This window comes from Canis lupus, chromosome 26, assembly GCF_048164855.1.
Source record: "Canis lupus baileyi chromosome 26, mCanLup2.hap1, whole genome shotgun sequence".
Taxonomy (NCBI): Eukaryota; Metazoa; Chordata; class Mammalia; order Carnivora; family Canidae; genus Canis; species Canis lupus.
The window spans coordinates 27,515,933-27,536,069 of record NC_132863.1 but is presented as its reverse complement, the minus strand read 5'-3'; the positions used below and the strand labels follow the sequence as shown (position 1 = coordinate 27,536,069).

Genomic DNA, 20,137 nt, shown 5'->3' with positions numbered 1-20,137 from the left:
ATCTCTACACCCATCATGGGGCTCAAACTCATGACCCCAAGATCAAGAGTCTCATGTTCCTTTGACCAAGCCAGCCAGGCGTCCAAAAAAAACTTTTTCTAAAAGAAAAAGACAAATTAACTAAGGATTATTAATACAAAATGCAGATTTCTTTTGGCTTTATGCTTGGAGGTTCAAAATTCAGCTTGACTTAGTATTTAATTAAGTAATATTGTTCTTCCTAGTTGCTTATGTCTGCCTCTCTGTTGCCAATTTCAAAATCAATAAAATAACATCTGTCCATCTATCTACTTTATCCATTGATTGGCCCTGAAAGAAATGGAAGGAAGGAATGAATACATGGAAATGAGAATCTTATAAGGCCATGACTTATAAGTAGGCCTGACTGTCCTACTTTGAGGATGGATCATAGTAGTGGCTATTAGAAGCAACATGAAGTAGACTCAGAAAGTACTAGGCAGGGAAGGAAGGTTGGAAAACCAACTTCCTTGCTTCCAGGATTCAACCAACCTGTACACGCATAGGCAAATAGTTGTTTTTTTATTTTATTTTAAAGATTTTATTTATCAGCACGATCATGAGCAGGAGGAGGAGCAGAGGGAGAGGGAGAAGTAGACTCCTCACTGAACAGGGAGCCTGACACGGGGTTTGATCCCAGAACCCTGGGATCCTGACCCCAGCTGAAGGCAGAACTCAACTGATCGGGGCACCCACAGGCAAATAGTTATTTTTAGATATTCATTTTTATATTAAGTACAGTAGAGTCTCTCTATAGTATTAGCATTAAAAGGAAGAACTAATATCAGTCTTACAAGCAAACCAGTTATATCATAATTGTATTGGATACCTACAATAGTTAATAAACATACATCATCTCCACTTCTTGGAGCACTATCACAAGGTGATTTTTTTTTTAATTTTTTTTTAAGATTTTATTTACTCATGAGAGACATAGAGAGAGGCAGAGACGTAGAGGGAGAAGCAGGCTCCCCACAAGGAGCCTGATGCTAGACTTGATCCCAGGACCCTGGGATCATGACGTGAGCCAAAGGCAGACACTCAACCACTGAGCTACCCAGGTGCCCATAAGGTGATTTTTATTATCTTTATTTTACAGATGAAGAAATTGAGAATCAGGTTTCATAACTTGCCATTGTGTAGAATTGCAGTTGCAAAACCCCACTCTTCTGGATCCATTGCCTATCCTTTCCAACCTAGAAATATCTAGAGCTGAGATATTGTAAAGAGTTGAGTTGTTCTTAAAGCTGAAGTTCTTTGGGCAGCCTGGGTGGCTCAACAGTTTAGCGCTGCCTTCAGCCCACGGTGTGATCCTGGAGACCCGGGATTGAGTCCCACGTTGGGCTCCCTGCATGGAGCCTGCTTCTCCCTCTGCCTGTGTCTCTGCCTCTCTCTCTCTCTCTCTCTCTCTCTCTCATGAATAAATAAAATCTTAAAAAAAAAAAAGCTCAAGTTCTTTAACAGAACAGATGTAATTTATTTTGTTACATCATAGCATTGTTACAGACTTCTGAATCCCAATGTGAAACACCTCTTGATGCGACTATTTGGTACTTTATAGATGCAAGAGAATCAACCTAGTACTGTTAAAGAATCTCTTGCTATAGGTCCATTACTCAAAAAATAAGTCATTTTTTAGATAAGTGGTGGCAGTCAAGTTTGGGTTTGTCTTTAATTTGCTCTAACTTCATTTATGGTTTAGATCTAGGTTGAACCAGTTGAATTTGACTGTTAATATCTAATGTAATTTACCTGTTGAATTTGACTGTTAATATCTAATGTAATTTACCTAGAAGGAGATCATTTGAGAGAGTATGACAGTAAAATTCAAGGTGAAGAATTCTAGAAAAAGTGTATGTGTACTTCTACTTAAAAGTATAAAATGTAGAAGCATTGATTTTCACCAAATTGATTATCCTCCTCCTTCCAAAAAGAAAAATTAAATATAAAAAATTACAGGCTCAGGGTGCCTGGTGACTGTCAGTTGGGCAGCCAACTTTTGATTTCAGCTGGGGTTGTGATCTCGGGGTCCTGGGGTCCATTTCTGCATCGGGCTCTGCACTCACTGGGGAGTCTGCTTCGAATTCTCCCTCTCTCTCCCTTTGCCCCTCCCTCTCCCCCCCCATCCCCTCCCACATGGTCTCTCTCTGTCTCTTTGTTTCTCTTTTAAGTAAATAAGTAAATCTTTAAAAAAAAAAATTACATGCTTACTACAAAATAGATAAGAAAAAAACAAAAGGTAAATAAATAAAAATTACTTGCTATTTCACCAGTGTTGATATTTGGTATATATCCTTTATGATTTTTTCACATAAATATTTGGATATAAATGAAATTGAGCTTTAGAAACATAATTATGAATCATTCTATTTTTAATTGAGGCTTAAAAATAGTCTGGCAGGGGCACCTGGTTGGCTTAGTCGGAAGAGCATATGACTCTTGATATCAGGGTCGTGATTTCAAGCCCCACGGTGTGTGTGGAGATTACTTAAATAAATAAATAAATTGGACAAAAAGAGTCTGGCAAAAACTTGGTATTTTTTGTGAAGCCTTAATATAATAACATGTTCTGGCCTTGTGAAATACAAGTTTTAGTTCAATCCTGATACAAATAGAACAGTGGCAAATGTTTGTCACATGTCTGTCACTGGTTTTGAGTATACAGGTTTTTTGTGCTGTAAAGGAGAAAAAAACATAAACTCTTCTTTTTTTCCTCCTTCCGGCACCCACAAATGCACTTCTACCACCATTCCTGTCTCTCTGTTAAAGGCTTATGTGATTTTTGGGAGACTGGGATAGCTGGGTCAGGAGTCTAGCAACAGGTTGATAGAAGGCCCAAGAGCTAGAAACAGTGATATGAGAAGTCTAGAATGGCCTGGTTTGCCTGAAGGTGTCCCAGAAACTTGGGCATTCTTAGGAGACAAAAGGGAACATATTTAAAGCCAGCATTGTCACTAAATGGAAAAGCATTCAGCATTGGCATTGGTGTTCCCCTTTAGCATAACTGTGGCACCAGATTACTTGAAGCCATTTAATCAAGGCTTCCTTCTGATCTCTGTCTTGGCCTCAGAAAAATCTTTGAGGCATATTTGATGATGTCCCTGGGAAGTTATCTTCGTGTCCTCAACTAAGCTCACAACTTCAGTCTAAGCCACCTTTTCCCTCTATTTTCTGTACCAATCAACTACATGGTTTTTCTCTCCCCCTAATAATTGAAACTGTAATTAGGAGTTTACCATTTGTCAGGGTTGCCTGGCTGGCTCAGTCTGTGGGACATGTGACTCTTGATATTGGGGCTGTAAGTTTGAGCCCACATTGGATATAGAGATGACTTAAAAATAAAAATCTTAGGGATCCCTGGGTGGCGCAGCGGTTTAGCGCCTGCCTTTGGCCCAGGGCGCGATCCTGGAGACCCGGGATCGGATCCCACGTCGGGCTCCCAGTGCATGGAGCCTGCTTCTCCCTCTGCCTGTATCTCTGCCTCTCTCTGTCTCTCTCTATCTCTCTGTGTGACTATCATAAATAAATTAAAAAAATAAAATAAAATAAAAAATAAAAATAAAAATAAAAAAATCTTAGAAAATAAAAAAAAATTTATATATCATCAGAAATGAGTTTAGAAAATTCAGAAAAGTGGGCAGCCCGGGTGGCTCAGCGGTTTAGCGCCGCCTTCGGCCCAGGGCCTGATCCTGGAGACCTGGGATCGAGTCCCACGTCTGGCTCCCTGCATGGAGCCTGCTTCTCCCTCTGTCTGTGTCTGCCTCTCTCTGTGTCTCTCATGAATAAATAAATAAAGTCTTTAAAAAAAAAAAAAAAAAAACGAAAATTCAGAAAAGTAAAAAAATAAAAGTTGATCCTACCTAAAGATAACCATATTTTATTTTATTTCTTTCCAGTTTTACTTTTATGTCTGGTTATTGAAAGAGTACCTGCTCATAGTTGAAAATTTGGAAAACATAAAGAATTAAAAAGAACTAGGAAAAATTCATAATCATATAATTCAGGGACAACTATGTTGATGTTTAGTGTTGAGATAGATTTGCATATATATATGTAATTTTTATAAGAGTAATTATGTGGTTGTCAAAACAGGATGTACAATTTTGTGCCCCTCCCCTTTTTAAAGATTTATTTATTTTAGAGAGAGTGAGATCATGAGCACACAGGGAGAGGGAGAAGCAGACTCTCTGCTGAGCAGAGAGCTGGACTTGGGGCTCTATCCCAGGACCCTGGGATCATGACCTGAGCCGCATACAGACGTTTAACTGACTGAACCACCCAGCCGCTCCTGTGTCTCCTTTTCTAACTTAATATTAGAACCCAATTTCAGGGACGCCTGGGTGGCTCAGCGGTTGAGTGTCTGCCTTTGGCTCAGGTCATGATCCCAGATCCCGGGATCGAGTCCCACGTTGGGTTCCCTGCATGGAGCCTGCTTCTCCCTCTGCCTGTGTCTCTGCCTCTCTCTCTGTGTGTCTCTCATGAATAAATAAATAAAATCTTTTTAAAAAAATTTCATTTCTTTAGCATTTTATTTTTTTCTATATCATTTTAAAACACTCATAAAATTTCTGATGGATGCCTATTATTTCCTCATCTGGAAATACCATGACTTAACCATTGCATTATTCTTGGAAATTAGATCACTTATAATATGTTCAGTTCACTGAACATTTTCATGCATATATTTTATGCACTTCAAAGTATTTCCTTAGATGGATTCTTGAAGTGAGCATGTTTAGGGCTCTTGGCATGTCTTATCAAATTGTCTTTCACTTCGACCAGGGGGGTACTCAATAAATATTAATGGAGAGTGAAAAGCTGATGTCTGCCAGGATATATCATTCTCGTAGAAGAGGTTAATAATACAGTGAACTCATAAGAATGGAGTTCTTCTCCTAGAATAATCCAAGCATGTCCAAGGGCTGAGTAATTTCATGCTAGCTATTTAATTGCAGTAGCTATTTAGAGAACTGATTTATAGGACCCAACTGTGAGGATTGGTATTCAGCACTGCGTTTCAAATGTATATATGTGACTGCCTCTTCTAAACAGGTTTAAACAGCTTTAAACTTTCTTTTTGGAAAGTTAAAAATTCCTTAAGTTTTTATTCCTGATACTGCTACTACAACTTACTAGGCGATATACCTGATGTCATGAAAAGAAAAAGGAAAGGCTACAACAGATAAAAAGACCTCAGGAATGTACATCTAATTCGTACCACATTGCGTTAATCATTAAACAGCTTTAAACTCCTGCAGATCACTTGGTGAATGGGTATTGTTACCAAATGAGAATTAAGGGGAATAAATATCCTGAGTATTCTTTCCACTGAAAAGAGGTGTTTGGAGAGAGCTGGGATTCAGTTAGCTGCTACATTCTGTGTTAGAAAGTTTGACCAGCTCCATGCTCTTCCTGGCCTTGAAGGATGTGAATGTGGCCCCAGTCTACCTTTCAGCATCCTGTCTCTCTGCTTCCTTTATGTACACTCCCCACCCTCAGGAAAACTGGAATTATTGCTGGCCTATCCCACTTCTGCCTCATGCTTTTCCTTTCTGGTAGCCTTTGTTCACAGTTCCTCCCCCTTGAGATGCCCCACCTTTTTTGGTTTGATTTCATTCATCATAGTTGTATGTGGGCATGGGCAAGGGGGAGGTTGATTTTAGTAAATTCTAAGGATGTAGGTGATTTTATTCTCATTGGGAGGAAAAAAGGAATCTTATGGGAAAAACGAAGATTGTTTTTTATCAGCACCCCATTCTCATTTCCCTTTTCCCCTGTCACTGGAAGGTTTTATTTCCTTGACGAGCTCTGTCGTATCATGGGCATGATTGCTGCCAACTCCCCAAATCGACATTCTTCAGCTTAGCAGCCTCATTACTTAAGAGAAGATCTTTACCTGTAATTCTAGGGAAAAATCCAGGGGTAGATTCTTGTTGGCTTAGTATGGGTCACGTGTACATTTTTGGGCCACTCACTGTGGTCAGAGGGTAGGGTGTTTGAATTGGTCAGACATGCACCCCCTCCTACCTGGGTTCTCCTACTTAAGAGACTTGGTGTTCTGGGATGTTGCATGTGGGTTAAATAACCATTTACTCTTTTTTTCCTCATTGTTAACTAAAGCTATGTGAGGAAGATATTGGAGTTGGCTTTAAAGGAAGAAAAGATAGATTTTATGTGTTGATAAATTATAAAAGAGGCTTTCAGATAAAGAGCCTAATTTGTGAGAAGGCCGAGAGTTGTAGGTGGTTGAAAAGTAACAGGAGAAACAGTCTGCAAGGGTGTTGACTGAAATAGGCTGAAAGAGGTAAGAGGTAGGAGGGAGAGAGCTGAAACTAGAGTCAGGGAAAGGTGTCATGGAACTTTAAAAAGGAAAAGGTGATCTTTTGATAGGCCTAAGACGGAGTATTCCTGGAGGCAGATTTTTTTACTCTGGGAGTAAATGAGGTTATGCAAATGAACCTTAAACCACTATACAGAGGTAAGGTAGTAGAGGTATTATATCAGTAATTCCTGTGTAATAACAAAAACTATACCCAAGGCTCATAAGTAGCCTGCTTATTAGAAACAGTAAAATTTCATGCTAACAAAAATGTTGACATTTCCAAGGGTGGTGTTCTACAACGATTTCAGACTGACCAGGACATGAGTGATCAAAAATTAACTTGAGTTCAGAGAGGTAAGACAAGTCAGATTGTGTAATTCTGATAACAGCACATTTATGTAAGGAAAGAGGACTCCAAAAAAGGTGAAATTTTATTATAAAATAATGTCAGGGTGCCAGGGGAGTGCAGTTATTTAAACGCCTGACTCCTGGTTTTTGTCTTAGGTCATAATCTCAGGGGCTTGAGATCAAGCCTCGAATCAGGCCCAGTGCTCATCGAGGAGTCTGCTCAGTATTCTCTCTATCCCTGTCCCTCTACCCCTCCACTCCTCTCTCTCAAATAAATCTTAAAAAATATAATAATGGCAATATCCTAAACTCTTAAATTCTTTTTTTTTTAAATTTTATTTATTCATTCATGAGATACAGAGAGAGAGGGAGAGAGAGGCAGAGGGAGAAGCAGACTCCATGCAGGGAGCCCGATGTGGGACTTGATCCCGGGACTCCAGGATCACGCCCTGGGCCGAAGGCAGGCGCTAAACCGCTGGGCCACCACCCAGGGATCCCCAAATTAAATTCTTTTTTAAAAAAGTTTTTAACTCCAGTTAGTTAACGCAGTGTTATATTAATTGTAGGTGACATTAAAGTAATTCAATTCCATACATCATTGAGTGCTCGTTACAAGTGTACTCCTTAATCCCTATAATATGTCTAATCCATTTCCTACCCCACCCCCCACCCCATAAACTCTTACATTCTTTAAAAGGCTATTTTATTTTATTTTATTTTATTTATTTTATTTTATTTTTATTTTTTAGGCTCTTTGATTCTAAAGTTACATCTTTGATTAAGAGAAAGATGTAGTCCAAGGCGAAGAGGGGGAAAATATGATTTCAAGTCATTTTATAGCCTGGAGAATAAAGGGATTGTATTCAAGAATATGTAGCCTTGGAGATGGTAAATAATAAGAGTTCTGAGATCTATGAGCAGAGCCTTTTAGACACTACTTGGGGTTTGCCCCTTGAGCATAAGCTCTCATTGTGTAATCATACTATATAGAATGCTGGGGTGAAAGGTGGGGTAATTGGAAAAACAGCCTGTGAAACAGATGATCATTGACTAAAACAGAAAGGTGGCAGCAGCATCACCCCTGCAATTGCCCAACCATTGCCAGGGTCCCTCCACATTCATCTCCAGATGGAGACTTGTTCCAGTTCTTCACATACAGAGTCACAAGGGCTATATTTACGAGTCCACGTGGAGGTGAGTGTCTCCTTTGTTTTCATATTTTTAATTATACTAAGAACATTTACATTCACGTAATTTGAAAATGAAGAGAAACTATATGAGACACTGACAGACAAGTGCTGCTCCAAATAGGGCAAACAATTGACAAATAGGGTGGAGGACTCTTGGCCCATGAATACTTTGGTCATTACACAATTTTAGGGGCTTGTAATGGGGATGTAGGGGCTGAGATCTCCCTAAAAAGTTGAAATCTATTAGGGGTCCATTTTTAACTGAATTTTTCAGATTATGAGATGATGACAGAGTATTTTGCCTTGTTCCCTCATCTACTTATACAGTGGTTTTGGGGGAGGGAGTTGTTATGCTTTTTTTGTTGTTATTTTTGTTTGTTTGCTTTACCCCATTTGTTATGTCTCCCTTTTCATCATCCTTCTGAACTTCCCTGACAGTTCACTATCCCCCACCCTACTCCATTGCCCTACATGCTTTTTTCATCTATTATCTGGCCTTAGGAGTTCCTGCTAGCCTTAGGGCCAAGCATCGACTGAACTTTCCCTCTATCTTCAGTAGCACAGCTGAGGCCACGCTGGAGTATTTTAGCAAAACTCTACTGAAAGTTCGTATATGATGGAAGGAAGGCTCCAGCAACCTGATTATGAAGGTGACAAATCGTTGCACATTCTCTTCAACTTGGATTCTCTTGTAGTCACCCATCTGGCAGAAGCCAGCTTCTCAATCTCTTTATTCCTTCTCTCTAAAGAAGTAAAACATGGGAAGGGGTAGGTGGGTAGTAAAATATGAGAGAAATCAAAGCCTCCTTGAGTTCCTTTTCTGAATATATCACCTCCCAAAAGGAAACAAAATCTTAAAGTTAGTGTGCATTACTTCCCCAAGTTTTTGTATTTTAAATGTATGTATGTAAACATACAATCTATATAGTGTTGTTTTTATAAAAATCTGCATTAAGTGGTAATATATATCCTTCTGCATTTCTACTTAGTATTATGCTTTCAGGATATTCCATGTACTAATGCTTCTAGTTCTAATTCATTCATTTTATTTTTTTTTTTTTTTTTTTTTTTTCTCTCTTCTTTTTTTTTTTTTTTTTTTTTAATATTTTTTTATTTATTTATTTATGATAGGCACACAGTGAGAGAGAGAGAGGCAGAGACACAGGCAGAGGGAGAAGCAGGCTCCATGCACCGGGAGCCCGACGTGGGATTCGATCCCGGGTCTCCAGGATCGCGCCCTGGGCCAAAGGCAGGCGCCAAACCGCTGCGCCACCCAGGGATCCCTAATTCATTCATTTTAATCTATTTCACTATATGAATAGATCATGATTTATCAGTTTTCCTACTGATGAATATTTTAGGCTATTTCCAATTTTTTTGACTTTTTTTTTTAATTTTTATTTATTTATGATAGTCACACAGAGAGAGAGAGAGAGAGAGAGAGAGAGAGAGAGGCAGAGACACAGGCAGAGGGAGAAGCAGGCTCCATGCACCGGGAGCCCGACATGGGATTCGATCCTGGGTCTCCAGGATCGCGCCCTGGGCCAAAGGCAGGCGCCAAACCGCTGCGCCACCCAGGGATCCCTGACATTATAAATAAGGATACCAAGTACACTTCTGTGTATATCTTTTTGTGTGTTTAAGAATTTCTTCAGCTTACACCTAAAAGTAAATCTGCTGGATACTTCTTAACAAGACATTACAAAATTGTTCTCCAGAGTAGTTACTCTAGTTTGCATGCCTGCCAACAGTGTATGAGAGTTCTTATTTCTTTGTGCCTCAGTCAACACTTGATGTTATCTGACTTTAAAGATTTTGCCATTCTGATGTATGTGAAATAGCATCTCATTAAATTTAATTTGCATTTTCCTGACTACTGATAGAGTTAATGACTTTCTTCTCAATATTCTATCAGTTTCCTATTTCTTTCATAGCACTTAGTGTGTTCATTGCCTGCCTTCCTATCTAGAACATAATCTCTGTGAGAACAGGGATCACATCTCTTCTGTTCACCGTTTTATCCTCAAACCTCAATCCAGGGCCTGGTAGTAGGGATTTAATAAGTAGTTGTTTAATGAAGGAACCTGCTAGTGGGAAGGGTGGAGGGGGATGGGTTCCTTGGTAAGTTTGCTGTTACTGTAAGAGAAATGCTCATACAGTAACTGGAATTTACTTCTTTATATCCCCCCATCCAAACCCTATATTTTATTTCATAGCATTTGAAGTATCTGATTCTTTTCCTTCATTTCTTATATCCCGTTTTCAAGCCTTTCGAATAGACTTGAATAGAAGGCAGCAGAAATAATCACATAAATAGTCACTTATGGTTTGATCTGATAGAGATTATCTGCTCCAGCCTGGAGCTTATTACTTGAAACACACTGATATTGAATTAGCCTATGATTATTTTGCACCGCACATCAGAGAAGAGACCAAAGTTCTGATGAGGTTCATTATTAGATAGGAAATTAAGTTGGAAGCCCTTTGCCTGTGTTGGGATTCTTATTGACAGAATTAATCTTATCTACTATAAGACTCTCTGAGATAAACAAGGACTTCATCAGCAAAAATTCACTAGGTGAGACATGATGATTTTTTATTTTTGAGAAATATGGACATTGACGAGGACTAGAATAAATCTCAGTGACTTTTCTACAATTCCTCTCTTTTCTACCCAGTCACTCTTAGTGCTGGTCCCAGCAGCTCCAGTTGCATCTTGTTCCAACTTTATTTAGTTCCTGAACTCTGTTCTGACTACATCTTAAACTACTTATTGCCTTGATTAGGATTCTTTGGGGATGCAGAGAATAAGCCCGCTCAAGATAGTTTAAACCAGATGCAATCCAAGGATGTCTCAGAAATTAAGAACACAAACAGCTAGAACCAAGAATTAGAGCAGTGGAAATGTCTACTAAAATCTTCCAAGTAGGGCACCTGAGTGGCTCAGTTGGTTAAGGTCCAACTCTTGATCTCAACTCAGGTCTTGATCTCAGGGTTGTGAATTCAAGCCCCCTCTATGCCCAGTGTGGACCCTATTTAAAAATGTAAATAAAATAAAAGCTCCCAAGTTTGCTTCTTTTTTCAAGAGAAGAACAAGCCAAGGATAAAATCTGAGTTCCAATTACAAATTCTCAGGGAAGAATGCATACTCAGCATGGACTAGATGCCCATCTGTCTCCAGTAAGTCATGACCACAAGGTTACATTCTACAAACCTGGCAGCCAAGAGCTACTCCTGTAATGTATGGATGACATAGGAGGGCAGCTGTCAGAAGGGAAAAGATCTTAGGCAGAGGCACCTTTAAGTGTCAACTCAATTTTATCAGTTGCTAAACATGAGTTTAGAGTCTCTAAAACCTTAGCAACTCCTTCATATCTTCTGCTTCCTCGACTTCTTTCCTCTAAGACTTCTCTGACTCCTTACCCAGCTTGCTCATCTTTTCATAGCCACTTGCAACTGTATCCTTAACAGATCCCTGACTTCCCTCATTTAAGATAGTAAACTTTGTGGATGAGAATGTATATTTTTTTCCCTTGTTTGTTTATCTGGAAGGAATTAGAAAATGGGAATATTCTGTATAGTATAACATCTCTCTGGTATGCTGATAGTCCAATGATGTGTCCCGCCCCAGCAAGTAGGAAATAGCAGTAAATAAGTATTGTGGAACTTTAGCCACCTGGGAAGTCCATTCTGCCTTTCCTGAGACCATATATTCTCTTGTTTCAGGAACATGACATAGAAACAACACACGGTGTGGTCCACGTTACCATCAGAGGCCTACCAAAGGGAAACAGACCAGTTATTCTGACATACCATGACATTGGCCTCAATCGTATGTATTTGATTTTATACCTTTCCTTTTTATTTTAATACTTGATCTTTGTGTATTTATTTTTAAAAAGAAGAAATCCCAGTATTCTAACAGAGCGCAGGTTTTTTCCTCTTTATCTTAACTCCTTCCTTGTTGCTACATGTATTAATGGCAGGATTAAAGAGTAGAACTGAAATCAGTTGTTTAAATCTGTACTTCTTTGTTTTTTTTTTTTTTTTTTCTTTCATATTTCAGGTTAGAAAACCCAAAGTTTGAACTTCTTTGTTGTGAGCTCTTCAGTGAATTAGTAAAAGTATTCTTGCTATGGCCTGTCATCAGTGATTTTAAATGGACTTTTCTAGATGGTTGTTTAAGATTCTAGCCCTAGCCACAGGATCAGGTCCTGTACTTGTGTTTGTCCCATGCTTCTCTAGCTTTCAAAGTGGCCTGTGTTTGAGGCTACAGTCTAGTGCTGGAGCTTTTGTAGCCTTTCACCTGAGAAGTGATTTAAACAGTTATATTTAATAGGGTAGAAATTGAAGCAGCAGCCCCTTTCTATACCCCAACAATTTTGCCAAGAGACAGTCTTCCACATGGTGAATGTAAACAGCCCAGGATATTTACTCTAGCCAGGTTCTTAGAATATAGTCAGTGTCTCTGTGTCAGATGGGGGAATAAGGTACATGAGAAATGTAGCATTATGAGTTCAAGATCATTTTGTACAATACCAGGATTGATTCCCATTTTGTAGACATTGTGTAGAATTGAGAATGCATTGTCATTTTCAGGTCATTGAGATGTCTGGTATTCAGCCTTTAGGGCAGCTTGAATTACATTGTTCAGACACCTCATTTTAGTGGAACAGTGAGTGATTAAAAGGGAGTGAAAGGAGGAAAGGGGGGAATGAAAGAGGATGATGTTATGGAATTAATTGAGTCAGGGAACACGAGAGAAATGGAGAGGACTTTTACTTTTACGTATAGTCTGTTGAAAACTGGGGAGAACCTGTGACTTACAAGTATTTTTACTCTTGCAGATAAATCCTGTTTCAATGCATTCTTTAACTTTGAAGATATGCAAGAGATCACCCAGCACTTTGCTGTCTGTCACGTGGATGCCCCAGGCCAGCAGGAAGGTGCACCCTCTTTCCCAACCGGGTAAGGCCACAAGCAAGATCTTCTGGAAGGCATGCATTCAGAAAAGCAAACGATTGAGCTCCAGTGGGAGAAATAGCATTGATTTTAACATAGCCTAGGGGTTATACTTACCAACCAACTGTTCTCCTAGTTCCCTCCTTGATCTGAGAGGACTATTATATACAGTCTGGTGAGGAAGACTGCATGTTTTCTCATATCCAGGAATGGTTCTCCATAGACAGGAGTTTGTCTCCCTGTAATTGCAAGGCTTAAGTATCTGAAACACCCACCTCTCACTGTTTTTTCTGTCCATTCTTCATCTTTTTAAAAATATGTCATTTCTGTCCTTCCCTGAAACTTCCAACTACCTAGGCCCAAACTTCAATCCCTCTGAGCTTCCTGGGATCACCTCCCCAACCTTACCTCCCAATCTGGTCACAGGAATTTGAATATCTTATAACCATTTATCCAGAGAAGCTGCCCTTTCAGATAGAGATGCATTTTGACTGGACTTGGAGCTCTTAGCCTCATCTTGCTTTGCATGGTGGAGCCACAGTCTCCATCACTCTTCCCCTGGACATTGTAATTATTGAGATGACCTTAAGAGGAGGAGTGAAAGCATAAGCTGTGGAATGCTGATTTTTCCCCCTTTCCCTTGGCTCCTCTCCAGAGCTGCCTCTGCCAGTGACTGTTGTGAAATAGATCATTGCAGATGATAAGAACTAACACTTATATGGGAGTTTGACAACATTCCTGACACTGCTTTAAATGCCTCGCATTTAGGGATCCCTGGGTGGCGCAGCCGTTTAGCGCCTGCCTGCCTGGAGACCCGGGATCGAATCTCACGTCGCGCTTCCGGTGCATGGAGCCTGCTTCTCCCTCTGCCTATGTCTCTGCCTCTGTGTGTGTGTGTGTGTGTGTGTGTGTGTGTGACTATCATAAATAAATTTTAAAAAATTTTAAAAAAAATAAAAATAAAAAATAAATGCCTCGCATTTATTGACTCATTTAACCCTCACAGACCTATGGGACAGATTTATTATTCCTTTTTACAAGTGAGGATACTGAGGCACAGAAATGCTAAGTAACTTGGCCAAGATTACCTAACAAATAAGTAGCAGAGCTGGAATTTTAACTTAGGCAGTCTGGCTCCAGAAGCCATGTTACTATGTCCAGGCTGTTGTGTCTCTCAGATGCAAATTGGCTAGTGACCAGTGTATATCCAACAAGACTTAGATCCAGTTCCTTTTTTCTGTTCTTTAACAAATGGCTCAAGAACACGCCATTGCTTAAAAAAGTGTTTTAAGCAGAGGCAGGCTGACTTCCCTGTCAGAAGTTAGAATAAATCTTGCCTCATATATAGATTGTCTTAAGATCTCTTTCTATCTTTGATTCTGTAATCTCAGTGGATGCTCCCTTCTTTTCTTGGAATCCTAGTCTGAAATGGTTCCTGGGCTTGTTTGACCATCTTAAGATCCTGTGGTTTATATCTGTACACCAGATTCAAAAGCAGTATTATGCCTGAGTAAAGCAAATCAGTATTCATGATGAGGAGTCCAGAATTTGTGACTAGGTGGGTAGACCCACTAAGGCTTTGTTTAATTTTGTCTTTAGCTGCCTGAACATAAGCCGCAGACCAAGAGCCACTTCTTCAGTTGACTCTTAACTGTTGGAAGTTTACTGAGTTTCAATCCCAGTTAAAGTGATTGTTAGGTATTTGGAAATGCCCTGAAAGAGAGCCATATTACCTGTTCTTTTCAAATGGCTTCCTCCCAGAGTCTGCCCTTTAATATGGAGACACATGGATTCTTCTCCTTTCTTTTTAGCATGGAAATTGTAGAGAGTTGCACAACCATCACAATCATTTCCACACGTCATCTCCTTTCAGTCTTTGATAAAGGAAATGCTTTTATTTAAGAATCCCATACTCTTCTGGCGTTCTAGTGTTTAGGAAATGTGGGTACATTCTAAATCAGGGGGTATCGGGGATCCCTGGGTGGCTCAGCGGTTTAGCGCCTGCCTGATCCTGGAGTCTCCGGATCGAGTCCCACGTCAGGCTCCCTGCATGGAGCCTGCTTCTCCCTCTGCCTGTGTCTCTGCTTCTCTCTCTCTGTATCTCTCATGAATAAATAAATACAATCTTTAAAAATAAATAAATAAATAATAAAATAAAATAAAATAAATCCGGGGGTATCCTTCTGAATTTCAGGTACCAGTACCCTACAATGGATGAGTTAGCTGAAATGCTGCCTCCTGTTCTTACCCACTTAAGGTAGGTTCATTATTCAGTTATTTTACACAGTTTTTGTTGACTTTTTACTGTGTGTCCAATCTAGGGGCTATGATGGTAAGCAGACGGAATAGTCACTGTTCTTATGAAGCTTACATCTTAGTGGAAAGAATAATTAACAACAAATAAGCAAACAAAAAATCAAAACTGAGGTGCTATAAGAGAAGTCATTGAGGGTGATGTTAGAGGAGGACCAGGTTCACGTAGACATTGCTAGCTGGGCAGCACCCACAGGGCAAGAGGATTCCAGACAGAAGGGATGATATTTCCAGAAGTCCTAGACCAAATAAACAAGTAGGAGAAAGGCGTGGAGTGAAATTTGAGAAATAGGCAGGGACCACATAACATCATCTCACAGATCAGGTAAGAATCTGGGATTTTATTGAAAAGATAAAAATACGTGTGTGTGTGTGTGTGTGTGTGTGTGTGTGTGTGTGTGTATGTATATATATGCATATATCGAAAGAGAGAAGAGTTTTAAGCAGGGGCTTAATATCCAATTCTGTCTCTTTTTTTTAATTTTTAGTTTCAGGTGTAGAATTTAAAAATGAGTTGGATAAGAATGTGCTTTGATTTAATTTTCTTTTAACTTAGTCTTTAAAATGATCACTCTACGTATAAAAGTTGCATTTCAGTAAAGCTTTACATTTTTATTTATTTTATTTTTTTAAATATCTATTTATTTTAGACATGGGGGAGGGGCAGAGGGAGAGTGAGAGAAAATCCAGAAGCAGACTCCCTGGCTGAGCACAGAGCTCAATGCAGGACTCAATTCCATGACTCTGAGATCACTACTTGAGCCAGAACCAAGAGTCAGACACTTAACTGACCATGCCACCCAGGCATCCCAAGCTGTTTACTTTTTTTTTTTTTTAAGATTTTATTTACTTATTCATGAGTGACACAGAGAAAGAGGCAGGGACATAGGCAGAGCGAGAGGCTCCCTATGGGGAGCCCAGTGTGGGACTTGATCCCAGAACCCCAGGATCTCCTGAGCCAAAGGCAGAGGCTCAACCATTGAGCCACCCAGGTGCCCCATTGCTTACATTTTTAAAAAGGATTACTCTAGCTATGGAGAGAATGGGATGGAGAGGAGTAAAAGAGAAAAAGCAAAGAGACCTTTAAACTATTACAGCAGTCAAGTAAGAGGTAATGATAGCCTGAGTACTGGATGCCCTTCCGGTTACAGTGAAGTAGATGGAAATAGGAAGGAAATGTTTTAGTGGTAGACTCTATAGGACTTGCTGCTGGGTTGGACATGGAGGTGATAGGAGAGGGAACTGTTAGAATGACTCCCAGGTTTTAGTCATATTTCATTTAATCCTTAAAGTCAACTTAGAAGTAGATAGTTGTATCCTTTTGTAGATCAGGAACTGAGGCTCAGAAAATTAGAGAACTTGACCAAATTCTAGAATCCAGTAAGCATCAGAGCCAGATTTGAACCCAGTTGTATTTTTCCCATTATGCCATGTCATCTCCAAACGAGTTAACCTCATCAGTGTTGGTTATGTCCCCTTTCATAGTCTGAAAAGCATCATTGGGATTGGAGTTGGAGCTGGAGCTTACATCCTCAGCAGATTTGCAGTAAGTACATAGAGGATTAGTCTTGATACCCTTGAAGCACTGCCTAGGTCACAGTACTACTGCTGTATTAGTGACCAGGTACTACTGTAGGTCTTGTGTCAGTTTTTCTATAGATTCTGTGAACAACAGATGCAAATTTGTATGTAAAGCCCTGTTTTGTACTTAAGAGTGCCTGAAAAATCACAAATGAGGGCAGTACATCATCAGTAAAACATAATTCTTAGAACTTAAGGGAATTTTGTGCAGCCATTAAAATTTTTTAAAAAGAGCCTGTAATGGTATGTGATTCACATATACTATAATGTTAACAAAAACGTTAGAATACAGATTCACATGATTTGTCATAGGCATAGGAAAGGACTGGAAGGAAATATACCAAAATACTAACATGGATTGATGTTGTATGGTTAGATAGTATGAGGTTTTATTTCCTAATTTTTATAATTTCTGTTTATCAGATTTTCTATAGTGAGTATAATCAATGAAATCAGAGGAAAGCAAAGTAAACTAGAGAGTTTTGAGTGTACATAGAAATTTTTCAGCTGCTTCCTGGGTGATAGGACAGCATTCTGGGGCAGAGTGGTATCACCCTTCCTCTGGTCTCTGAAAAAAACATAAGAAGGTCCTTTCGGGAACAAGGACATATGATTGTGAAATTTGCTAGTCTAAGCCTTAGCAGCTCCTTATGCCAAGTGGTTCCAAGGGTACTTTGCCATCAGGGAAGACCATGAACTAAACAACTGTGGAGATACCAAGTGCCTTCCTCTGCTGCAGAAATGTCTTCTCACAGATCTCTGCAAGGCAAGATCATTTTTTTTCCTTTTTATTTTTTTAATTAAAAAAAATTTTTTTTTATTGGAGTTCAATTTGAGAGCAAGATCATTTGATAGCATTTTAAGGAACTGGTTTTCCAAATGCTAAGTCAGACTTATTAAAGAGCAAATACTCTACCTAGCACCTCCCTGAAGTCTTTCTTTCAAATCTGAGGCATTATAGCATAATGCATAAGAATTCATTAAACATGCTCCAGTATTTTTTAGAAGAATGCTGGGAGTGAAACTTTCAAACGTTGTCTTTGTCTCCTATTTCAGCTCAATCATCCGGAGCTCGTGGAAGGCCTTGTGCTCATTAATGTTGACCCTTGTGCTAAAGGCTGGATTGACTGGGCAGCTTCCAAAGTAAGCACCAAATGGTATTCATTGGCTTATCTCGGTCTCTTCTCAAAATGTCTTGATATTTTTTTTCTTTAAATATTTTATTTATTTATATGACAGAGAGAGAGAGAAAGCACAAGCAGGAGGAGCAGCAGAGGGAGAAGGAGAGGGAGAAGCAGGCCCCCCACTGAACAGGGAGCCCAATGTGGGGCTTGATCCCAGGACCCTTAGGTCATGTCCTGAGCCGAAGGCAAATGCTTAACTGACTTAGCCATCCAGGCACCCCTTATTTTTATTTTCTCATTGAAGTATATCCAATTAAAAGCAAAAATTTTTAAGTAGGGCAGCTTGGGCGGCTGCTTTTGGCTCAGGGTCCTGGGATCAAGCCCCACATCCAGCTCCCTTCTCAGCAAGGAGTCTGCTTCTCCCTGCCCCTGTACCTTTTCCCTCTGGCTTGTGCTCTTTCTTTCTCTCTAATAAATAAACAAAATCTTAAAAAAAAAAGTTTTAAGTATACAGCTTGATGAATGTTTACATATGTAATTGCCATTCAGTCAATATACAGAATATTTCCACCTCTGGGGGTTGAGGGGGCCAGGTGTCAGCTTGTGCTTTGCCCTCAGCTTGCCTTTTGCTCCCTCATCATCCCCCCCACCCCTGCCTTGAACAATTTTGACTCTTAAATCTTTAAGGTTGCTGAAAACAGAAGATCTCATCTGTAGCTTCTTCCTGCTGAGTGGGAATATAGAGATGTCCCTACCTATGGGTCAATATTGGTCAGTCGGTGAACATATAGGGAAGTTAAAGACAGGCTGAAGCAGCTGAATCCAACGTGGACAGTAAAAAAATGTCTCTTGGGGAGCAAGGACCTTCTGCGAAGTGAAATTATTGTAGTGATGGAGTCTCAGCACTAAGCAGAAAAACATTGAAAAAGACAATGTATTAGGATTAATATGGCTCTGAGAATGAGAAGTCCAACAAAGATACCCTTAGTAGTTGACCATAGTCCTCCCCTGAACCAGGAACTTAAGCAGTCCTAGAAAGACAGGGAAGGATTTTGTTGAGCCTTACTTTGAATATTCATGTCAGTTAGTGACCGCATCACATTTTTGTGGTAATTTGGAGTATATATATAACCCTGTTTTAATAAAGTATAGGTTTCTCCTTGAGCTGCAGTCAGAATATCAAAATCCATTTGGTTTTGGAATTTGTGGATGACTCTGAGTTGGGTCTGGTTAAAGATGGCGGTTGTACATATTTGCAGTTTTATATCAGTAAGCTTCTGGGGCAAATATGGCTATGGATAAAACCATCAAGAAGCCGTCCTAGATGTCTGACTTTAACAATATCTTAATTATGAGGAATCACTGGCAAGTGGGAGAAGACTTGTCTGGGATATAGACATCCCAAAGTGCATTATCGAATCCATTCATAAGGAAAATGGGGCCACCCATTATCTCCACAGGTTCATAGTTAACCTCTTGGAGTAGGGTATACTCCACTTTTTAAGGAGCAATTTTGTCACCCCTGCCACACAGACTGGGTCAAGGTGATAGCCAAGTTATACAGTTGTTGAGGAATCCGTCCCATTTTCCAGCTGTTCAAATTATCATACATCCATGTAATGTGGGAAACAAAGGCAGAAGAAAGAGTATTAAATTTCCTTACTACCTACAGCCCATTGACAAGTCCTTGAAACAGGCAGTGACTTTCCTCTAGGGACTCAAAAGTCAATCTTAGCTCAACCCCTAGGATCCTGTAAGTCTCCTTTAACATATAAAAATTATTTTGGAAACTTTCTTTATCCTCCTCAACAAGGTTCATGTTGGTAATCACCGCCCTCCCTCCCCCCCCCGCCGCCTCCAAGCATATGACCCATTAATATACATCTGAAGAGTCTTATGACTCGGGTTTTAATAGACAGTAGTGAATGACCTTTTCCTAGCAATAGCTAGCCCCTTCAAGGTCCTGGAAACCTTGCTTCCAAAATTCTTTAGAGACTTACCCTATCCCTAACCCCCTCCCAATTTGAAAGTATATAATGGGCCACTCGTCATGACCCCAGTGCAGCTCTTTCTGCCCATGAGTCCTGTCCCTGTGCTTCACTAAAACCACCTTTTTGCACCAAAGACATCTCAAGAATTCTTTCTTAGCTGTTGGTTTTGAATCCAAATGTTCCTTCCTATATCACATGGAGTACTATAATTATCTCCGAAGAATAACAAGCAAGAAGATTGTCTATATATGAGCTATTGTGGTAATTTTTACCTCAAGTTTTTTAGCT

The 20,137-nt window shown here is 39.7% G+C and overlaps 1 protein-coding gene across 11 annotated transcripts in view; it reads left to right on the top strand.

Moving 5' to 3' along the window:
• NDRG3 (NDRG family member 3) overlaps positions 1-20,137 on the top strand; it is a 74,816-nt gene that overhangs the window by 26,839 nt on the left and 27,840 nt on the right. For 7 of the 11 annotated variants that reach the window (XR_012018549.1, XR_012018550.1, XM_072800920.1 and 4 more), the window contains 5 exons: positions 11,605-11,710; positions 12,726-12,846; positions 15,035-15,097; positions 16,639-16,699; positions 17,791-17,877. Coding sequence is in view for 9 of the 11 variants with exons in the window: in XM_072800920.1 (XP_072657021.1) it covers positions 11,605-11,710; positions 12,726-12,846; positions 15,035-15,097; positions 16,639-16,699; positions 17,791-17,877 (438 nt within the window). In the remaining 2 variants the exon portion in view is untranslated. Of the gene's footprint in view, positions 1-7,596; positions 7,883-8,379; positions 8,529-11,604; positions 11,711-12,725; positions 12,847-15,034; positions 15,098-16,638; positions 16,700-17,790; positions 17,878-20,137 lie in introns of those variants that run through there. The other 4 variants (XM_072800923.1, XM_072800922.1, XM_072800921.1 and 1 more) reach the window with 4 other exon arrangements.